The sequence below is a fragment of the Halichoeres trimaculatus genome, unplaced genomic scaffold (assembly GCF_033239565.1).
Source record: "Halichoeres trimaculatus isolate MK-OKI-2021-1 unplaced genomic scaffold, fHalTri1.1 fHalTri1_scaffold_6, whole genome shotgun sequence".
Classification (NCBI taxonomy): domain Eukaryota; kingdom Metazoa; phylum Chordata; class Actinopteri; order Labriformes; family Labridae; genus Halichoeres; species Halichoeres trimaculatus.
The window spans coordinates 3,846,277-3,869,261 of record NW_027437184.1 but is presented as its reverse complement, the minus strand read 5'-3'; the positions used below and the strand labels follow the sequence as shown (position 1 = coordinate 3,869,261).

Sequence of the window (22,985 nt, the reverse complement as noted above, 5' to 3'; positions counted from 1 at the left end):
AGAGGCACGATGAAGAAAGAGGGAAGAAGATGAAGAGAGTAAAAGAGGAGAGTGCAGGAAACAAGACAATCTTCCTCCAGCAGAAGTGTGGCAGCGGCAGTGTTTACAGGACATGATGAATGAGTGTGTTTAAGAGAAAAAGACTGTGTGTACTCTGCAGAGAAAGACTGACTCGGTGAGGAGGGGCCGGGCTCAGAGCCTGACAGCGGGATGAAGCACACTGGAGGGTAAAGACTGGACGACAGAGGAAGAGGAGGAAGGAATAAAAACACAGATATCCTCTCTGCTCTCTGCGCGCTGCAGCTGCTTCCATCTAGCGTCCAGCTCTGCTCCAATCAGCACAAACACGCTGCGGCGTTGGTGTGCCCTGCGGCCCGCGGCTGTGTCTCTGACGCTGATGCTGATTGCGGCTGGCTGCTGCTCCACGCACAGCCTCAGGGCTACACATTTATCAGCTGGTAATCAGCCGGCCCACTGCACGTTGGTTGGCTGGACTGCCATCAGTGCAGCTTTCTGCACAAAAGGACATGATGATGGGACTTCTTAATGTTACGGTGTACGAGCTCACAGCTTTCTCCACCTGCTGGTTTGATCTGGTTCCAGAGGAGTAACCGAGTACATCTGAGCTCCTGATTTTCAGCTAGCTCTCCTCAGCAGCTGCTAGTTTTTCTTACACTGTTTAAAGGAAGAGGATGAAGTCATGTGACATGTCTCATAGAAACCCCTTTTTTAAACCTTCGATGCTCACTTTTGTCGAAAGTATTGCTCTAATCAAATGCCCATGACCTGTGGCGTTCCTCAGGGGTCAAATGACGATTTCTGTGATTAATTTTGTAGTGATGGTGGACACTGGAGCCTAACTGTCAGACAGAAAAAGGACAGAAGAGCAGAAGAAAGAGAAACAGGAGAGAGATAGAACATGAGCTAAAGGCTAAAAGGGCTAATCTGTTTGTGCTAATGTTGATTCCAACCCACAGTCAGCAGTTATTCTGCAGTGGTCTGTTCAAACTTGAGAGTCTATCAATAAAATGAAGAGTGAGGTTACGTTAGCTCTGCTTGGTAGATGACTGGTAGGACATAACCAGGATTCACTAACGTTACACATTACATACATGTGTCACAAATATAGACAGCTACTAAACTACTATACGAACTGACAGTGTTAATTTGTGTCACGTTAGCCTACAGATACGTCAGCGCACCAGGCTGCCGAAAGCACTACATTTAGCTGGTTACTACAACGTTTGCTTGTTGTCATGTTTCAAACCGTAGCTCTACATAACTGTACTGATAAATACCTTACCTCAGCGCATTGTATCCAGTAAAAAGTTGTCTTGAACAAAGAAATTTTGTTTCGATCCAACCTCCTTTTAATTCCAAAACAAACATACACTGTGTATGACACTCCAGGCCACAAAGTGGTGAGGGAGTGCAAAGATCCTCCTCATAGCATCTTTAACCGCATCGTAGCACTGGGCTGCTACCAGAGCGTAGCCAATCAAGACGCGAGCTAACTCAGCTGACTGACCAAAGAGGACGTGAGAAAACTATATGTGATACTTGGACGGCTTTATTCACCTCCAAATCCCACTGTTATGCTTACAGCCCCTATCCCAGCTGCCTCCATTGCTTTTTCCATCATCATTTTCCTTTTTTATTCAAGAGGCCAAAGACAACTATCATCGCTTTTGACGGTTCTTCCGTCCTGTTTGTTTACACTGAAGTCACAGGACAAGAGGCGGGTACACCCTGGACTGGTCTCCAGTCAGTCACAGGGCTGACACATAGAAACAGACAACCTTTCACGCACACGCTCATACCTAGTGGAAATTTAGAATCATCAATTAACCTGATCAGTATGTTTTTGGACTATGGGAGGAAGTCAAGAAACCCACACAACGCAGACTCCACACAGAAAGGCCGTCTTGCCAGGACTAGGATTCAAACTGGTGACCTCCTTGCTATGAGGCAGCAGCGCCAACCAGCACGCCGTTGTGCAACCTTGAAGCTTGTTTTACTGTAAAAAAAAAAAATTGTGCATGAGGTTAGGAGTATTGCAACTGTTCTGCTAGGTGCTGTTCTATTGGGGAAAAAAGAATACGCAAAAGCTTTTAATTTGATAATGTGTACATGCACTTTTTAGATTTTATCCACCATTAGGGTTGCCAACCGGTCCGTAAAATACAGAATTGTCCCGTATTTCACACTTAGACGTTGCATCCCATTTTGAATCTTGGATCAATACGGGAGGTGATTTGTCCCATATTTACAGTTTGCCTTGAACGCAGCACCATTATGCCCAATTTCAACATGAGTTTGCATCCGCTCACTGAAAACGTCAGTCAGTTGGTTGTTTTTAAGTGTGGAATAAGTGCTCATCATTAATTGGGTGAGAGAAATCCACAGGAAATCAGATGTAAACATGGCTGTGGCTGCATTTGATGCTCCGCCCTGTGCCCCATTGAAAACAAAGGATGCCAAAACACAGACATGAGTGGGAAAGCTCAAATGAATGGCTTGAAAATGTGAGTTAAATAAATTTGGAAAAGTTAATCCTACTAAAAAATCAACAGAATGAGATTTTAAAAAGCTACCATAGTGTAATATTTTCTCAGATTGGCTATTTCTCATCAATCCATCAAGAATACAGACATTTCAACAATACAACATGAAAAAAGTTAAATACAATATTGAAAACCAGAACCATTCATGTTTTTAGAGAAAACAACAAACAGCTGCTCATTTGTAGCTGAAGCAGCTTCAGTCGACAGCAGCAGAGACCACAGAGAGACATTTTCAGCCCAGTCTGTACTTCCCCACCCTGCACAGTCACCCAGCCTCTGTCTTATCTTTATTTGTCAGGGACAATGAACAAAACAAAAACACTTTCTATCAGATTTCGCTCGCAGCGACTTTCTCCGCGCAGTCCCTCGACAGGTGGACACAAACGCCACAGAGTAAACACTGAAGGGAGTAAAGTTTGTTGAAGCCGGGGGAGCTGGAGAATTTCTTTCATGCACTTTTAGATGTTTATCTGTTTTTTGTTTTGTTTTGTGTTTTTTCACCGTGGAGAGAAGAAATGCTGCAGAAAAGGTGGAACCATAAGTTTCAGGCGGCTCTGCTTTTAAAGGTGTGATAAATCAATATCCTCAAGAAAGACAACTCCACACAAACAGTGCAACACAAACACAGGCTACAGCTGGTCTGAAAATACTCCAGAGAGGAAATGAGACGTTCAAATGTGTAGGAAAATGAAACACTAATGAGGATACATGGGTTGTTGGTCGCCATCTGCATCAGTACAGACTAAAATAGTCCTGTAAATGAGTGATTGTGTAATTGTAACATATTTTATAAACATATCTATTTAATCATACAATAGAAACAGTGATTAGCAACACTTAAAAACTATGTAATTAATTAATTGAGATAAAATAATTCACTTCGTGTGTGTCTGAGAAATTTACATTAAATGTGTTACCCATAGAAAAAAAAAAACTCCCGATAAATCAGAAATGGTTTGCTCCAAAGTCACATGACCCAGATCAGTTGAGGTCCCTTCTTTTTTGGTGGGAACCTTGAAGAAAGTGTGTCATGTTTCAACCATCCACTGTAAAAAAAAACCCAGCAAAAACTGCTCCCCCTGGTGGCTGGCTGCAGTATAGGTCAAAAAATCAGACTCTCCAGTCATTCCAGATGGGCTGTTGTCAAACTTTAAAAAATTAATACACCTGATAGAGATGTTTCTTGCGTCTGATGGTTGTGGTGATTTGAAGATATTAACCGTCTGCCTTGTATTCAAGTCCTCTTTTTTTATGTTTTGTTTTTATTAGTTAAAAAAAGGTTAAAAACTAGGTTTTACACAGTGGCGATTGCTCTAAGACTGCAAGGGAAGCTCAGCTTCCCCTAAAATGTCTTCAAAAAAGTGTTGATATGTTCTGCTGTGTGAACATTTCATTAACAAAATCTGAGCTAGAATTCCTTCATCTTTAGTTCAGAATCAGCTCCTATCACAGGTAACTGGCTCCACCTCCTTCTCATTCATCCCCGCAGCGTCTCAGCGCTTTAACACAGTGGGACACTGAGCGTCTTCTGACTTCAGCGGGGAAGCGTAGAATGGGTTGTTCCACTCTGGAAACTGGACGGTCATTGGATAAATGCTGAGCTTTGTCCCGCCCATCGGACGCTCAGCGTCTCTGGGGGTCTATGAGGCAGTGGGCTGGCCTGGACGCTGGGCTTCTGCATGATGATTGGATGATCTGTCTGAGGTTGAATCCCTTTTTGATTGACAGTGAAATGAGCCAGTCAGTGATCTTGAAGTATAACCCTCCACCAGAGGATCTTCTAAGATGTCCTGGACTGATCCGGAGGCTTTATCGATCCCCAGCAAGTTTACCTTTCTTTAAAACAACAAGCGTTGAGAGAACACTGGTAAAATCCCTGGAAAAAACACCTGGTTGGTACGACAGGGTCACAGATCATTTTCTTGAAAAGGAATGGAGGGTACAATTTAGGTTTAAATAAATAAACAAATTTATGATGTAGGCTGGAAAAAAATGAGCTTCCCCCTCCTTGACTGACCAGCAGCCGCCACTGGTTTTATGTCACCTTAAACAATGATTGACAGCTGATATTCTTGTGCATTTTTTCAGGGATTGTAAAATTTGTTGGGATTTAGAGTCAAGAAGTGATAAAACCCTCGAAAGACAAAAAAATTATGATTATTTTTGTCACTCAGCTCCACTCAGATTCTCCCAGAATCCCTTACGGAGGTATTTTGACTTCAAAACCGTACAATAGTAAATGGTGGAGCCATATTGTCCACTCTGTATACAGTCAATGGTTTCAGTTCCTCCATTAGTCTTTCATCAAGATGATTATATGTACATGGGGCGCATTAACTGTTCATCAACTGTGTTACCAACATTTTCTGCTCTTCTTACTATAGATGTTATAAAAACCAAACTGTGAAGAAAAGGAGCAGAAATATGAGCTGATGGAGGTCAGGTGGTGGCATGTTCAAGGTCTGCAGTTAGCACAAGGGACAAAAGATGGAGGAAATGTCGACTGTGTTAGCATCACTACATGTAGAGTTGGAGAGACAGTTTCTCTCTGCTTGTCCTGTCAGCTGGTTACTGGGATTTTTGAGCCATAATTCTTTCAAATTTGTTTCTAAACTTTGATATAAATGATAGGGAAAAAATGTTCACAATGTTAATCCATAACACAGCCGACAAAATTATCCTCATTCTTTTTTTTATTGCTTAAATATTTAAAAATTCATTAGAGCTTAAGCGTGTCGACTAATATGTTTAGTACATCAAAGAAGAATATGAAGCAAAAAAAAAAACAGATTTTTATTATAGAATCCCTCAAATACTGAATTAAAACCTGAGAGTTTAACATCATGACTCCTGCAGGTCAAACCAGTCAGGAACCTTTCAGGCAGCGCATTTGATGCTAATTAGCATAGTAAGACGCCAAGCTCTGAGGCTAAACACGGCTCCGTTCACCTGCTGAACATCTGCATCCTTGAATCTGTGATAGTCAGCATGCTGCTGTGTTGACGTTAGCGTGTAGCTCTGAGCCCTCGGGGGAGCTTTAAGACGTGGAAGGCAGAGGTGAGGTGTTCAGGAAAGCTACGTTAGCAAAACAAGGAGGAAGCAAAGGAACGGTGCAGTGAGGAAATCTACGCAAAGGTCTGAATGGGAGGTTGACAGAAAGACTTGTGTGAAGGATTTTCATATTTTGGGAAGTTAAAGATCTTATACACCGCATTCCAATTTATTATGCAAATGATACTTTTCACTGAAATAGTCCATTTAAATGACAGTAAGCATAGTTTGCAAATCAACAACAATTAGAGGATAATTTAAATGTTAAACAAACCTCAAACCAATTCTTGAAACCTTTGAACTTGTGAGTTTTTTGAGAATTTCTCCCAGAGCTGCTGTTTGGATGTAAACTGACTTCCCCCCTCATGGATCTTCTGTTCGAGGATGCTCCTAAGGTTCTCAATAGGGCTGAGCTCAGGGGAGGAAGGGTTTTATGCCCCCAGCAGCCAGTGATGCAGAGGTATTCCTTGCAGCATGAGATGATGATAGCTCCTCCTTTTGTGCCATTAAAAGAAGTAGTCAGACAGAAACTCCACATACTTCTCAGTAGGGATGGGTACCAAATAAGGTACTTTTGTTGGTGCCGATTGAATTCCATCTGTAGTACCGAGTACAGATTCACATAAAATGAAACAAATCCATTTTTAGGTAAAGATTTTATCAGCAGCTAGTAAAAAAAAGCTGTTACACAAAAATGGTTGCAACTCAATCCTCCAACAAAGACTGACTGGGTCAATATTGTGTCTCAAATTGAAGGTATGGAAAGATTGACTTTCTCACCTAACCTAAGAGCAGAAACTTTTTTTTGCAACACTGGGGAAAATGGATTGGGTATATGTCATTGAAGGCTTGAACCACTACTCTAAAACTGACTTTATTTTTCTTTTTATTTATTCATTTAAAAAAAAATTTGTTGATCACATTAAGATGAACCTCTGTTCATCATCTTTGAGCTGTACTATTTTTCTTATGCTTGCTTGCTTTATCTGGAAAAAAATAAAACATTACAAAAATAAAGTTTTTTTTTTTTTTTTTTTTTTTTTTTTAAGTAGGTACCTAAATGCATCCTTGTGACTGTGAGGAAGTGGAAAAGTAGGAGATTTTCCATGCTGGACTTGAACACAGCATTGCAATTTTACATGTTGAGAAATAAATATGTAAAATTGAAAATATTTGAGATATTATTATTGAATGAATTAATATTTATTACCTCATAAACACACAAAAGTACCAAAAATTGTTACTGTTGAGTACCAATTGCCAGGAACCAGGCATCAGTTAACCTGACACGCCAGACGAACAGTTTCATATATCCGCCACAGAAATATTTCACTAGTCCATCTGAGTAGCAGCTCTTTGGGTTCGTTTTCAGAGGCGGGACTTAAAAAAAAATCAGCAGCTGGTGATTGGCCGACCGTTCTGATTAACACACTCACCACGGACCAATCCACATCAAGCCACGGTATGATGTACCTTATGTGAGCCGATGCTTCTGAGAAACAATAGATGAACAACAACTGAATCATGAGAAACAGCTGTGAAAAAGGCGTTAGACGACAGCTTCCGTTTTCATAAATTCAACTTAAGAATCAAAGGAACGCTGACAAGTACGAAAGTCTGCTGACGTCACGTCTGCTCCCACAGCTCTCGCCTCTCTCCCCTGATTGGGCCGGTCAGAATTTAGTCGAGTGAATTCGTTGGTCAATGGAGACTGGCAAGATGGACCTGCAGGAGTTCAGAAACTGAATCAGGCAGGTCCGTCTTCTCTGCAAGGTTAGGCATCAGTACCCTATTGTACCAAATGTGAAAGGTACCATCCCTACTTTTCAGAGGTCATTTTTACGCCATCAGGGACCCTGAAGGAGCCGTCCAGCTCTTTACCGATGATTGCGGCCCAAAACATGACCTCGCCGCCTCCTTGCTGACGTCCCAGGCTTGTTGGGACGTGGTGGCCGTCCACCAACCATCCACTACTCCATCCAGGGTTGCACGGCACCCATCAGTGCACAAGAAAAAGTACAAAAATATAATCACTGAGACACAGTTGTTTTCTCATAACTTCTTCAATCTAGCCCTTATTTATTTATTTTTCTTGAAAACTCCCTTAATGGCAGGATCACCCCTGAGGCATTCAACTATTTCACGCTTTTCAGCAGCAGAGAAATCCTTAGTCTTTCCCATATTACTTGAAAATGCTGGTCTGCCTCATAATGTGGAACATCCCTCTGCAGGAGTTTTTCCTCTGATTGGTCTCACCTGGAAAACTCATTATCACAGGTGTTTGAGACTGATTTCAGGGATTCAAAGAACCCTGAGACACAAAACCATTTACTTGATTTACTTGAAGTCTCTTCTTTAGCAAGGTGAACAGCCAATCAGAGCATTTTGGGGGTTGCACCAAAGGTGTCCAATCAGATCCAAAGAGGCGTCTGAAACATCCCTGTGTATCATCTCTGAAATATAACCCTTCTCTCTGCCCTTTTCATTTTTCTCCTCCTGTTTCATGTCAACCAATAAAAAAAGTCATAAAACCGAGGAATGTGTCACCAGGGTCTGGTCCAGTGAAGACTTCATCAGAGCGTTTCATGAATTTCTTCTTCTTTTTATGCTCCTCTAACACGAACCCCCTCTCGTCCTTCATAGCAGAGAAAATGAACAATGATTGCCTTTTGGGATCGCTCTCCCAACACTTCTGGAGCTGTAGCCAAAATGTCATGAACTCGCTCCCCCTCCAGGAGCATGTGAGGACAATCTGCGATGATACAAGCCTGCGTGAGTGTGTGTGTTGACTAGCGATCCCTCCTGGCATCGACATCCCTCTAATGGGGAGCAGGGGGTGAAGGAGGAGATGGAGGAGGTGGGGAAGGAGCCTGGTTGCCAGAGCACAGGTTAATCCACTAATTGGGAGCAAAGGGAGACGGGTTGCCAGATTGTGATGGCCACCAGGAGGGGCCGTTTAAGGGGGACATCTGTTCCTGCTGGAGAACAGCCGCCCTCACAGCTCCTGAGCTTCCTCCCTGACACTCCTCTTCTTCAGACACAAACATGACAGCGAAGAGCGGGCCCTGCATCCCCTCCTGGGCCTGGTCTTACCCCAGACTCATGGAGGGTTTGTCCTTGAACTAAAAACCAGGATGTGGTTTAAATAAAGCTTTGAAGCTGATTCCTTCAGTGGGCTCTCTTTTAGATGAATGGCTGTTTTCTTGCCAAGGAGTGTTGTGTCAACTATCGCCAATTTACATTCAAAGAAGAAATTATCGGCATGTGTTTTATCGCTTCACACGGTCTAATGAGCTGTGTTTCAGCCAATTATCATATCAGCCAAGTTTCCTCTAGTGATTATATGCTGCAGCCTTTAAACTTTCAACTACAGAGCCATTTGGAGAGTAAATGTTTTCTCAATGACAGGAAAGGAGGAGGAAGTTATAACTTGGAATTTGATCTTAAAGAAGATATTTGAATCGTCACGACCAGGAAAAACTTCCCTTTAACAGGCAGAAACCTCGAACACAACCAGACTTATGTTAGATAGAGATAGAGGAGTGACACACACACACGCTCAGACAGACACAGTCCGTAGTTTGGCATTCCGGCGATGGTTAAGGTGAAACTATGGGTCCACAACACCAATCCAGAGGAACCTTTGAGACAAACTCAGAGACTCCCTGAGAGATGTAAGGTCAGTGACTATAACAGGAAATTTCCCAAGAAGAGAAGCTGATAACTAAAGGCTCCACCTCCCATACTACTTTTAGAGACCCTAGATACAACGAGCAGACCTGCATGCTGAGACTACTTTATTTATCCTTGATGGGAAATTGAAGAAAGTGTATAGAAATTGCAAAAAGCTCCATAAGAAAATAGATGCTGACAGCTTGTCCATCATTGTCCAGTCAGCCAGCCTCCACCTCCACAGGGTCCAGGACTGAGCTTCTTCAGCAGTCTGTTCAGTCTCTGTCTCCTGGATCCTGTCTGCTCACAGCAGGTGAAGCTCTTCCAATGTGGCGTTGGTGTCTGATGTTAGCTCTGTTAGCCATGTCTGTGAATAGCATGATGCTACTCTGCCTTCTGGTATTCCCTCTATTGCTGGGTTAGCACAGCTAGCTCGTCCATCTTATTGGAGATAGATCTTACGTTCCCAATAACGATGGATGGAAGGACAGGTCCATGTCGTCACTTCTTAGCTCACACCTGAGAACCAGCACGTCATCCTCACCTCCTTCCCCTCACCTTGTGGGAAACATCTGGCCTTGCACCAGTTAGCATTGACGTGCTACAGACTGCTTACAGCTGATTTCACATGAAAAAATGCAGCTTTGGTTACATGTAGGATCTCCAGACAAACACAGGAGAAAAAGTCGCAAAAATATCAGTGAAGACACGAACAGTTTTTCTGCTCATCAAGGTCCTCATGTCTTTGAGGCATGTTTCAAGTTTCAATCAGGGGCGTGATTGAAACTTGATCAATTTTTTTTGGCTTCACTGACAAGTAAAGCTGATTATCGTCGGCATGGCAGTAAAAGTTTATGGAGGGAACGCTGGTGCCATCCAGAAACTTCTACTGCTGCTCTCATTTCTTTGTCCTCTGACTGACTTTGAAGCCTGGAACAGAAACTAAGATTTTTGCCACAGTGTCAACAGGCAGAGGTGAACTTTTCATAGGTTTCTCTGATGTGATTTTGATCAGATTATCCCTGGCTTTGATTTTGTTATTGAGGATTAAAAGCGGATCTAAAAACTGAAATAATTTTCTGTTGTCTGATAAACTTTTCAAAGCATTCAAACATGAGTTGTTTCACTAAACTCCAAACCAAACATTGTAAAGTTTGTTTTATAAAAAGCCTTGAGGACAGTCTTATTATGAGGTTATTTGTCACAGACTGAATCATTTTTTCCAGCCACACATGGTGCATGAATCAAACTTTTTAAACTGTTTGATCCAACGTACATGAAGCTGTTTTAATACTCACTCCTCCTCATGATGCATCCTCTCCTCTCTGCCTGTCCAGGATACGCCATCCTGCAGGCCATCATGGAGAAGGCAGGACAGAACAACTGGCAGGTCAGCGCCATCTGCGTGGAAAACTTCAACGATGCCAGCTACAGACGGCTGCTGGAGGATCTGGACCGGAGAGAGGAGAAGAAGTTTGTCATCGACCTCGAGGCGGAGCGGCTGCAGAACATGCTGGAACAGGTGACGGCGCCGTGACATCAGCTTTCTCTTTTTATTAGTGTATCCGTACTTTCCTGTGTTAGAGAGGCGTGCCATGTTGTGTGACAGCTGAGGTTTAAAGAGACATCACGCAGGACGTCTGCCAAGTTGATACCAAGAGAAATCAGAGCAATGAGCAGCTCGTGTGAGGGAAACCAAACAGGCTGTCTGATGGTATCCAACACTGACACAGTGATTTAAAGACGGCTTAATTTGAGCTTCACACTGTCCCTCTGGTGTCACTTTAGTAGCTTTACATGATTTACTCTGAGAAATCCCTCATGCTTTATTTTAGCTGCTGTCGCTTTAATGATCTTTCCTCACAAACCCTCTTCCCTCTGATTGGCCAGCCCTCTGGAGGTTTGTGGGCAGACCTTGGTGTTTGAGGCCCTGCCCTTCCATTGTGTGAAGTAGATGGCAAATTCTTATGTAACGATCTCTTCATTGAAGCTAGTCTCATAAAGATCACGTACAGTTTTAATTAGATCAGATTCAATAATTCCTTCAACCAGTCCCTCCAGGATGTTGCTGACTTTTGTGGGATTGTTGCAGCTAAAATGGCTGATTTTGTGGCAGCTTTTTGGAAAAATTGTGATGCATGTTGCAGTGTTTTTAGATGTTTATTGGCAATGAAATTGCGGCAGTGAGCAAAAGTTGTGAAAGTAGTTGCAATTTTTTTCTAATACAAATATATAATTCATTTGAAATAGAGCAACAAGATCCTACTGAAAAGGATGAGGGCCAGCAAACAAGTGTCTAATTTTTTTTTTTTTTTTTTGCAGAAAAAGTCAGAACTCTATGTTGAAAATCAAAATTCTGACTTCTGAGATTAGAGTAAAAAATCTGACTTAATCTCAGAAATCTAAATCTATTCCTGGAAAGTTAGAATTCTGAGTCCTGAGACTAATGTCTGAATTTCTCAGATTAAAGTCAGAATTCCTGACTTTTTTTCCTCTGAATTCTGAAATAAAAGTCAGAATAAAAAAATTAAAAAAAAGTCAGTAATTCTGACTTCAGAGATTAAAATCAGAGATCTCAGATTAAAGTCAGAATTCTGAATTCTGAGCAAAAAAAAATTAATGGCTTAAACGGATGAAAAAGTGAAAAAATAAAAAAATATCTGGTTGGATGGATCCGTGTGGCGGTGTTAAACGGAGCTGGTGTCAACGTGATGATGTCATGCGCCAAGCAACAAGCCACTGTAGCAACGGTTGCCAACAACAAGAATGATGGCTGACAATTACCGAGTTATTTCTGTGTTCTTTGCACTTTTTGCCTTCATTACAGCTCTACAGATGATTGTATTGTATTTTTTAATTATTTTTTTTCTCCATCTCCTTACTCGGTTGACTGCTTCTTCTTCCTGTTTTTGACTGCACATGCTCAAAACGTCCTTCTTCTGTGGTTTTCACATTTTGCTAACCTGCCACCTATAGGCCAGGCATGGCATTGCAGGCTTAAGAGGTGATCGTTTTCAGTTTTGCCTCTTCCTATGGAAAGAGATATTTCTCAGAGATTATTTTTAAATGAGGATAAAAATATCGTGTGGGGTTATACGTATGGTCCAGGCCTGAGAGAAAAGTCAGAGTTCTGAGATTTTTTTCTAAGCAACAAATATATATCAACAAATTCATGGTGGGTATTTTGAAAATGTCTTAAATTAAAGAAGGCTAAACGTCTAATAGTTAACAAAATAAAAAATATTAAGGGAAAAATATAACACATCGTACTTGCGTGTTTTGTTCTGCACAACGATGCTATCAGGTGCATGTGTAGTAACCAATTTTAAAGTTTTACTGCATTTTCTTCCTGATATCCACCTTAAAATCTTACCGCCTTGATGAGATCAGGATATTTCCTGATCCCCAGAAAAGTTTCTGACAACACAAAGTGAAAGTTTAAATTAAAACTTGGGTTTGGTTACATGGTCTAATCTGATTTCAAAATTCATTTTTCCTTTTTTGAACAACACACTTTTCAACATTTGATCCAATCTGATAACCAAAATCTGGTCAGATTATCTTTGAGTCAAACAGCTCATATGTGCAGTGTTTGCTCCTTGTTGTGTAGTGACTGTTGTAAATACTAACGTTAGCTGCCACCCCCACAAAGATTAAGAAGCGATCTTCACTGGATTATAATTCTTTCTTTTCTGTACCAGATTTTTCTTGTACAGTAGCTTTCTGTTCTTTAAATTTAATGGCACATTGAATTTTGATGCTCTATATGAATGTTTAACATCCTGAGTCATGTTTCCTGAAGCTGAAACTGCTGCTCAGAGTTTGATTCACCTCCTGGCTCCTCACCGTCTCCGCCTGAGTCAGGACGCCGTCCCGTCTCACAGAGTTAAAACTGAAGAGAGCTCACCTTCCCAGGCTCTCTGAAAGTTTTATGAATATTACATTTCAGAGTTTAAAAATTCATAATACACGGAGTAAAACTTGCAGGATGAGGTGTCTTGAAACGTTGGAGTGGTTTTGAATCAAACTTCATTGTTTAACTTTGACCCTGTGGATCTGTGTGAGGAGACTTTTTAAAGTTTGAAGGTTACGTTTGTTTCCACTGTATTTACTGTGCGACACAGCAACTTGCTGAGTTAAAGGTCTCTTATAAATAATAAAACAAATCAGAAACAGTTTGTAATGAAGCACACTGCTCTTAAATTTGCTTTTCAGTAATTTCTGGAGAGATAATCTCATGCAGAGGGTTTCAAGGTTGCACAAGTTTTTTAAATCTTTTAAAATAAAAAGAAGAGACAGGTTAGCCTCTATTTGTATCTTAAAGTCTTAAATCCTTTGATAAATGTTGTGAATTTGGTAAAACTAATTGGGTTTCAGAGGTTAAGTGTCTTTAAACAGCAGAGGTTTGATTTACACTCATTTTTGTTTCATTCACTTTGTTTTTTAGCACGTTTGAGCTAATTAGAGAGTTTTGAGCTTGGAAACAGTCTGTTCACGTCTCCGGTGGTGTCATTTGGCATAAACACACTCAGAATGCGATGCTCGCCTTCCTCCTCTTCCTCTTCATCCCTGCATCTGTCCCCGGGGCACCTGGTGTCTCTGCCTGTTGTTCAATTATTCAGGAAACCTCCACTCTGACATCTGTCATAGTTCTTACAATTTACTCTGCAGACACGTGCGACTGTGTGTGTGTGTGTTGGTGTGTGTGTGTGCAGCTTAATGCCAGAGCGACAGGGAGAAGACGTGATGCACTCTGTCATGTTCAGAGCTTGTGGGATGATGCACTGCTTGTGCAGCGCTGGTCAGAGTCGCTGCCAAACTCACAAACATGTATTTTAGCATGTATTAGCATCCTGTTCAGAGCTGCTGCTCCCCGAACCGTCCTGATCCAGGATGAGGATCTGAATACATAACAGGGCCTCATTAGCTGCTGATTAACAGCACGGTCAGTTGATATTAGAGCTTATGAGCAACCAGATGTAACTTTGGATTTAGGAGTGTTAAATCTCTGAATATTTAATGTTTCTTTATTTACAGAGAGGAGTTTAATCTGCTGGAAGCTCATTTGCAAGTTGCTGAAACTGAAGCAGAGCTGCAAAAGTAGAAGTGTGAGGAAAGTTCAAGTTAAAGTCCCAAGAAGTTTTTATCCGTAGAGTTTCACGCAACATTAAAGAGGGAGGGCTGAGATCATTTTTAACAAAGGTAACTGGGTTTAAAGTGCAGTAAAGTCACTCTCTGATATACACTTTGTTAAAGATGCTGTGAGGAAGATCTGTTTTAATTGGACTTCAGCGCCACCTTCTGGCCCGAAGTCTCACATACACTGTGGTAACCAGGCGAGTGTTTGTTTTGAATTTTCTTTGTCCAAGTCAACTTTTTTACTGGATACACTGCAAAAAACTGAAACCTTTTCAAGTGGTTTTGTCTTATTTAAAGTAGAAATTGTCTTGTTTTATTTGAGATGAGCCAAATTCAACTTATCAGTCCAGAAAAACGTGTTGTTTCAAGTTATGTAAAGAAAAAAATGAGGTCTGAATTGCTGTGACAAGTAAAAAAAAAAATCAGCCAATGGACCAAGAAAAATATGCTGGAATAATGTCTTAATACAAGTAACTTTTCTCTTATTCTACTTGTTACAGCAATTCAGACTTCATTTTTCTTTAAATAACATAAAATAAGACATTTTTCTGGACCGAGCAGGTGAATGTGGCTCATAGTAAGTCTAATAAGACATTTTTTCTGGAAATAAGACAAAATAATCTTGATAATTCACATATAGTCCTATTTCAGTTTTTTTTTTTCAGTGTACAACGCAACAATGTTGCGCTGTTGTTTGAAACGTGAAGACAGGCAAATGTTGTTAGTTTGTACCGTACGTCAGTAGCCAGCTATATGTAGCGCTACTTGCAGCCTGGTGCTATGACGTATCTGTAGGCTAACGTGACAACAAGCTAACTGTCAGTTCATGCAGTAGTTTAGTAACCGTCCATATGTAGTGCTATCGGTCGCCTGGTGCTCTAAGACGTGTCTGTAATGTGTAACGTTAGTGAATCCTGGTTATGTCCTGCCAGTCATCTACCAATCAGAGCTAACGTAACCTCACTCTTCATTTTATTGATAGACTCTCAAGTTTAAACAGACCACTGCAGAATAACTGCTGACTGTGGGTTGGAGTCAACATTAGCACAAACAGATTAGCCCTTAAAGCCTTTAGCTCGTGCTCTATCTCTCTCCTGTTTATCTTTCTTCTGCTCTTCTTTCCTTTTTCTGTCTGACAGTTAGGCTCTAGTGTCCACCATCACTACAAAATTAATCACAGAAATCATTTTCAGCAGAGAAACACACAGATCTCTCTTCTCTCTACTAAACTTCATCTGCTGGCGTGGTGTTGTCATAGAAACTTAGACGTGCCATAAATCAATCCAGTCTTACTAGAACCAGCTGGGAAGCAGCAAAGTAGCATTTCGAAACAACCTACATTGGCGCTGATAATCTCCCATGCGAGCTGAATGGATGATATTGAAATAAATGTTTAAAGCTTCAAACATGAGAATAAACAAGTCCAAACATATCTACTCAGCAAACAAGTTTTTGGCTCTACAGCCATGAAATATTTCACTCTGATGAATAAACATGACACATAATGCAAGGAAAGTGATGAGGATTTGAAAACAGAGTTGGTGATTTGTTATATGAAGTGAGTGTTTGAGCGTCGTCATTAATTTTCATCTTCCAAGGATAAATTAGTCTTGGCTTCCTGAATATCATTTTCCAGCTCACAGCTGCTCCACAGTAGTGACACCTCTCTCCAACTCACCACATGCGACGTATCCTCAACTGCATAAATTAAAGTTTTAATACCAAGCAGAACAATTAACATACATTAATGCAACCTCGGGTATGAAAAAGTTGGGACCTTGCATGAAATGTTACGTTTAACTGATTTTTATTTATAAATCATTCAAACCCAGAGACAATACAAGTGTTGAACGTTTGAATAGTGTTGAAATAAGAGTAGGAAAGAAAAACAGCTTTATTGTCATAGCGTGAAATAATACTGTGAGATTATTATTTTTGAGATTTAACTTCAAAAACAATCAAATGAACACATAACCATTAACAAGGCCTCAATGATAAAGTCATTAACTATAGAATTATTTTATAACAAACCAAAGTAAGAAAGTGTATAGAAAGTGCAAAAAGCTCCATAAGAAAGTAGATGCTGACAGCTTGTCCATCACTGTCCAGTCAGCCAGCCTCCACCTCCACAGGGTCCAGGACTGAGCTTCTTCAGCAGTCTGTTCAGTCTCTGTCTCCTGGATCCTATCTGCTCACAGCAGGTGAAGCTCTTCCAATGTGGCGTTGGTGTCTGGAGTTAGCTCTGTTAGCCATGTCTGTGAATAGCATGATGCTACTCTGCCCTCTGGTATTCCCTCTGTTGCTGGGTTAGCACAGCTAGCTCGTCCATCTTATTGGAGATAGATCTTACGTTCCCAATAACGATGGATGGAAGGACAGGCCGATGTAGCCACTTCCTCACCTCCTTCTCCTCACCTTGTGGGAAACATCCGGCCTTGCACCAGTTAGCGTTGACATGCTACATACTGCTTACAGCTGATTTCACATGTAAACAATGAAGCTATAGTTACATGTAGGATCTCCAGACAAACACAGGAGCAAAAAGTTTAGGGTCCACGACCAAAAAATGAGCCATACAAAGTAATGACCCACTCCATATGCTAAAATTACGAAAAAGAAACAAAAAAATCACAAGAAACGGACAAAGAAGAGAGAGCTGCTGCAACAGGCAGCCACAACCAACAGGGCGGCGCCTAAAATTACAAACAAAGGATGAAATTTCTTTGACCACATCTTCAATAAACATAAACATGATCCTGACATTTCACCGGCTTCTCTGGACCTGAGTCAATTTAAATGTTCCAGGGTCTGAAGAATCAAAATTTGACATTCTTTTTGGAAATCATGGTCTGCTGCTACAAAGAGGAGGGGAACCAGCACATGTGTTATCAGGACGGAATTAGAGTTGCATATGCCACTATCCAGAAACATATTCAGCAAATAGAATAGAATAGAATAGAATAGAATAGAATAGAATAGAATAGAATAGAATAGAATAGAATAGAATAGAATAGATTTACTTTATTGATCCTAAACTGGAAAATTGTTGAAAAAATTTGGAAATTTTTGACACCCAAAATCATATTCTGCATACCTAACAACAGCATGGATCAGTAGTAGAAGAGTCCAGGTGCTTACACTGAGCTACTGCAGTCTTTACCTATCACCTTTTCAGAGCTTTATGAGAAAATAAAAGCAAAAATTAGGATGTTTGACTTTCAGAACCCTGGAAACTTGTCTCCTCAGCTCTCAAATATCTGATCTAAGAGGAGGTGATGCAACACTCAGATAAATAAGCCCCAGTCACAACTTTTTGGATTTATGTTGCTGGCTCAATTTATGCAACCATCAAACTTTCCTTTTTCGCTGTAGGAAATCTGATAAATGATGAAAGTGTTGAGAGAAAACTGAGGAGGTGATTTGTTTTAAAAATGCAGAGTCAGAATTTCTGCGACAAAGAATCGTTAAAAAAGACTTTACAGCGAAATAAATCACAACAAAAACTGCTTGTTATCATTTCTGTCGTTACTTTCTGGCTCATCTCATTTTCCAAAGTAAAGACCAAACTTTTCTCTCGTTGAAGGTCAACACTGCCTTCTTTTCTCATCCACAGTTAAATGTAACTTTTATAAATGGAGTAAAAATCAAACTTACCTTTAAACACAAATAAACTATTTTATTTTCAGTCTTTAAATCTTTCTGTTTGGGTGTTTGTCTCTCCTGCTGCTCCGTGCTGTGACTCAGACTGATCTCACGTGTTTTCACATTTTCATCTTCCCACCTGATGCTCGGGTCCTGACAGCACTGATTGCCATCCAAGCCTTTGTGAGAGAATCAAAGCGTTTCCCTTTCAGCTTAGCTCACGCCCTTATTAACCGCACGTCCAGTGGGATTTCCCAGCAGATGTCAGCTTTCAGAGCCTGTTTTTATCAACGGGACGCAGCTCTCTGCTCGTTGTTGTGTCTGTGAGAGCGTGAAGTGTTTACTCCCTCAATGAGGAGTTGACGTGACTGCCCGCTCATTTGTTTGGACGTGTGATCCTCCGAGGATTCAACCTGATGGTCCTTCTGTGTCGAGTTACACACACTCTGTCACATGCATCATTAGCTGAGATTAATGTATGCTATGCTGTAATCCAGTCAGATTAACGCTGATTTCTGCTCCGCCTCTCTGCAGATCGTCAGCGTGGGGAAACATGTCAAAGGCTACCATTACATCATGGCCAACCTGGTGAGGCGCAGATCTACTTTAATCTTCTTCTTCTTGTATCTTCATGTCTACTCCTCACTGCTTCCTTCATCTCTGTACTTCATTTAATGACCCCTCTTTCTCGTTTTGTTTCCTCTGAAGGGTTTTAAGGACATCAACCTGGAGCGCTTCATGCACGGCGGGGCTAACGTCACCGGCTTCCAGCTGGTGGACTTCAGCAACCCCATGGTCATCAAACTGATGCAGCGCTGGAACAAGCTGGATCAGAGAGAGTACCCGGGCTCAGACGCCCCGCCTAAGGTATGAGATGTGTGATCAAGACTATGCTGGGACCTGGTTCCTTTTTAAAAATCTTTTTAGTTGGTGGATTCTCAGACTTTAGAGCCGTCTCTTTCAACAATTTTTTTTGAGTCTGTTTCAAACCCTTTGCAGAGACATTTCAACCTACAAAAAGGAGCTGAAACCAACAGCTACCTTTAAAGTGTTTGTTGTTATTCCCCTAAGTCTTGGTCTTTATGGGTCACTTCCTGACAGTTTTTATAACTTTCCAAGTCTCTCAAAAGCTCCTGTGATGTTTCCAGCCAGAGATGGGACTCTTGCATCTGTTACATTTTGTGAAAAGTGATCATGAAGGGATTAAGTTAGGCAACATCTAAGCAAAAGTAACATCACTGTAAAATTTTGGAGCAAGCAGGAAAGAGAAGTGCTCTGTTTTTGGAAAGCTCATCCTGCCACAGGTGGATATCAACTTTATAGAGGAATACAAACCGCACTGCAGGAGAATCATGGTGTTACAAAGGGAAAAAGTCTCACATGGGCTTGATTTGACCCGCTTTAGTCCTGGTTTATAGTCTGACTCACTCATTTGATCTTGACTCTACCTCCTGGATTTGTAATGGGTCAGGCCTTGGTGTTGATGTGCTTGATACCATGATGCTTTGCAGTTTTCTGCAGGTGGTTACTGCAACTTAAACTCTTTAGGGTGGGCTGCATGCACCAATGTAAACAGATGTTTTTTCCCTGTTAGTCCCCCAGTAAGATTTAAAAATGAAATTGGTATGAGCTGATGTGTTTATGGAGCAAGGAATGTCCAGGAAAAGTTGAGTTGATCGTGTTAAAACCAGAGGTGTCCAAAGTATTCACATTCATTACTCAAGTAGAAGTATAGAGAGATTGTCAGTCTACATCATCATAAAGATTCGCACGCATCTTGACCGCAGAAGCAGCATTTAGCTCCTTTTATTCAGACAAGTCAGCGTTTTTTAAACACTAAATTCAACTTGTTATCAGCATAAAAATGTATGTGTGTTGTTCTGTGGTCAGTTTTTAGAAACGATACTTTACAGCAGAGACGTTTATCAAGTTTTGACCGTCACAGAGCAACCGGTGTTTTGGAGTTAGTAGCTACCATGCTAACTGGTGACTCTCAGCCGAGTCAACAGGGTCACACTTTACACTGAAACACCAGCGACGTCTGCGGGTAGTTAATTAAGTCTGGATGTAGTTTTCTGGTTCTTTTATCATGAACCGGGTCTCAGACTCAGCAGTCTGTGTGCTTTTTTTTGTTTGGGAGGGGTTTCTGGTTTATTGACACACGTTTACGTCCTGGTCTGTCACAGTCTGGTTAGTGTCCACGGATAATGCAGTCATAAGCATCCAGTGATAGTTGTGTGTTTAAATTCCTCTCTGGGTACACCCTGGAGTTCTCTGAAAAAAAGTGTAAAAGTACTGGTTTTAAAATTACTTAAAGTATAAAAGTAAAAGTAACTTAAAGGAGGGAAAAATGCTGTTAAGGTCAAAAGCTGAGGCTGTGTCACAGGGACCTATAGTTCCTAAAGTTCATCCCTCCTCCTGAGTCTCTGCAACGGACATCTTCAAACTCTGCTGAATTCATCTGTTAATCTGTTGCTGAAGTGTGGCGTTATTTCACGTTTATACATCTCTTCCATCCACAATCAAAATTCTCTGTTTCCAGATGGCACAATTTCATCAGTTTTAGGATAGTTTTTTACTTCCATTGGTGTGTGTCTTTTTGAGCGATGACAGGCTGGAATGAAACAGGAGCAGTGAGGCTATTTCTAAAATGTGCAGAGTAGAAGGTACAGGTATTTGCCTGAAAATGTAAGTAGTAGAAGTACTAAGTTTGCTCAAAAATAATTACTCATGTAAAGTAAAGATACCCAAAATTTTTACTTAAGTAAGATAAAGTATTTTCACTTTGTTACTTAACATCTCTCGTTAAAACCATGCTAACCTCCTTCTTGAAGTATTTATATGAGTTGGACCATCTTAAAATGAAGAGATGGAGAGAAAATGTATCAAATAAGATTAGTAAAGATGTTTCTTTATCTGTGGTTCAACATGTAGCATTGATAAAAAGGTGAAAACTACCTTCAAGACTCACAAGCCTCCTTGTCTGACAGGGAAAGATTAAACCCTGGGAGGAAAATCTATGAGGAAGTAGTTTCCATGGTGGCTGGTAAGTGTCAGCTGATTTGCAAAAGCAGCAACACAAATGTAAAAGCCACAACTGAAGTTAAGAGGACAGTTTTCCAAACTGTTGAGATAACTAACCTCTTTTAACTTCTAATGTGGTTGTTCTTTCATGTTGTAGCTATTGCGTTTGTGTTTTTTGCTCTTGCATTCATGTTGTGGCCTTTGCAAACCGTCTGACACCCACCAGCCACCGTAAGTTTTATATATTTGGGAGATAAAGCTCAAATTATAGAGAAAAATTCCCAGAGTGCATGTGTGACAGAGGAAACAGAGAGAAGTGGACAGAGCCAGCTGACATGAAAGCGTATGAAGTCATCGCAGCGTGTTGCCGGCCGTGTCGCCGGGCGTGCAGAGGACAGCAGCAGAGCTCTCAGAGGATGAACTGCATACAAAGCAGCCTTGATGTAACCCATAATAAAACACATTCATGATAATTCACACAAACAGCAGCAGCAGAAAGCCACCGCTCTCCATCCGGCGCCGTCCTCTGCAGCGATGTGACAGACTGACCCACTTCAGATTCTTTTCAGGCACACAGATTGCAAATGGCACTGGGGCAGGAAGGCATCACGCCACGGTGGTCAGCAAAGCTCCTCCTGCCCCCGAGCAAATCTGCACCCGACAAAGATTTCTATTTTAAAAAGCAGATGCAGCAGAGTGGAAACGCTGTGAGTCAAGACGAGTGTGTGTGTGTGTGTGTGTGTGTGTGTGAGGATGAGTGTGTGAGGGAGACAGGATGTGTGTCTGATGGATTTGGGCAGCTCAAATTAAAAGTTTACACCACAGGCTGATATCACATGATATAATATGTGTTTGCTGGGATGTTAGTGCTCCGTGTGTGTGTGTGTGTGTGTGTGTGTGTGTGTGTTTCTTCCCCTCTCCATTTCCTGATAAATTGCTCTCTCCCCTGGAAATCCACTCAGACTAAATGACTCTGCTCGCCATTAAGTTTGTCCACAGCCTGAGTCACAGCCGGCCCGTCCTCTCCTAATATATTAACACTCTCCGCTCGTTGAATCCTCCTCTGGCGTATTTACTCACCCTGAAAAGACAAATCTAACGCCTCGTGTTAAAAGTTACGAGAATCTGCAGGTAGGCGAGGCGCTTTTGTCCTGTTTAAGTGTGTGTGAGCAAGATTTAGATCTTTACAGGAGACGAGGAGCCACTCACATCTGTTTCTGCTGTTTACAAGAAATTAGATCCTTTGCTGATTGTTTTAAAGTTACATCTTGACTTTTAATCTTAGATCCCTCATTTTAAAAGTCAAAGCAGTTTACCTGTTGCTACCTGAAGTCCAGCTGCTGTAGGACTCTCTCATAGTTCTGTTGTAGAGGGAGCATTGTGCTTTTCCTTAGCTTTATACTATCTCCCAGTGCCCACTTGTAGCTTTACATGATTTACAGCTCAGAGAAATGCACAAGTTGGGTCCTATCACAAGGTTTAGGGCAGAAATTACCCCTACAGCAGTGTTTTTGTACAGCAGAAGCCCAGAGCACTCGCACCAAACACCCCCCCCCTGCTCCTCTGCAGGTTTCCTCTGCACTCAGACGGGGCCATATTTTACTTGACCAAAAACACAAATAAACTCCTACCAAAAAAATCTGATATCGGTCTGCATTCACGCTTTATTCAGAGAATTTTCAGCGCGTTACTTTCACACAAAAACACAAAAACAAGGCTCTAGCTCTCATCGTGTCTCTTCGTCCTGGCAGACTACCTGCGTTTGTTTATATCTGGCACGCCGCGCGCGAACGGACTGATGCACTAAGCGGCGAGCGCCTCGTAGCCAGCTGTGGCTCTGCAGCGGAGGTAGCACCGTTTTACAACACAATGAGAACTAAAGACTTATTTAGA

The 22,985-nt window shown here is 41.4% G+C and overlaps 1 protein-coding gene across 4 annotated transcripts in view; it reads left to right on the top strand.

Moving 5' to 3' along the window:
- The window catches only part of LOC141791930 (glutamate receptor 4), a 220,000-nt gene that overhangs the window by 124,236 nt on the left and 72,779 nt on the right, over positions 1-22,985 (top strand). For all 4 annotated transcript variants that reach the window (XR_012598340.1, XR_012598339.1, XM_074672644.1 and 1 more), the window contains exons 4-6: positions 10,625-10,809; positions 18,603-18,656; positions 18,777-18,935. Coding sequence is in view for 2 of the 4 variants with exons in the window: in XM_074672644.1 (XP_074528745.1) it covers positions 10,625-10,809; positions 18,603-18,656; positions 18,777-18,935 (398 nt within the window). In the remaining 2 variants the exon portion in view is untranslated. The remainder of the gene's footprint in view (positions 1-10,624; positions 10,810-18,602; positions 18,657-18,776; positions 18,936-22,985) is intronic.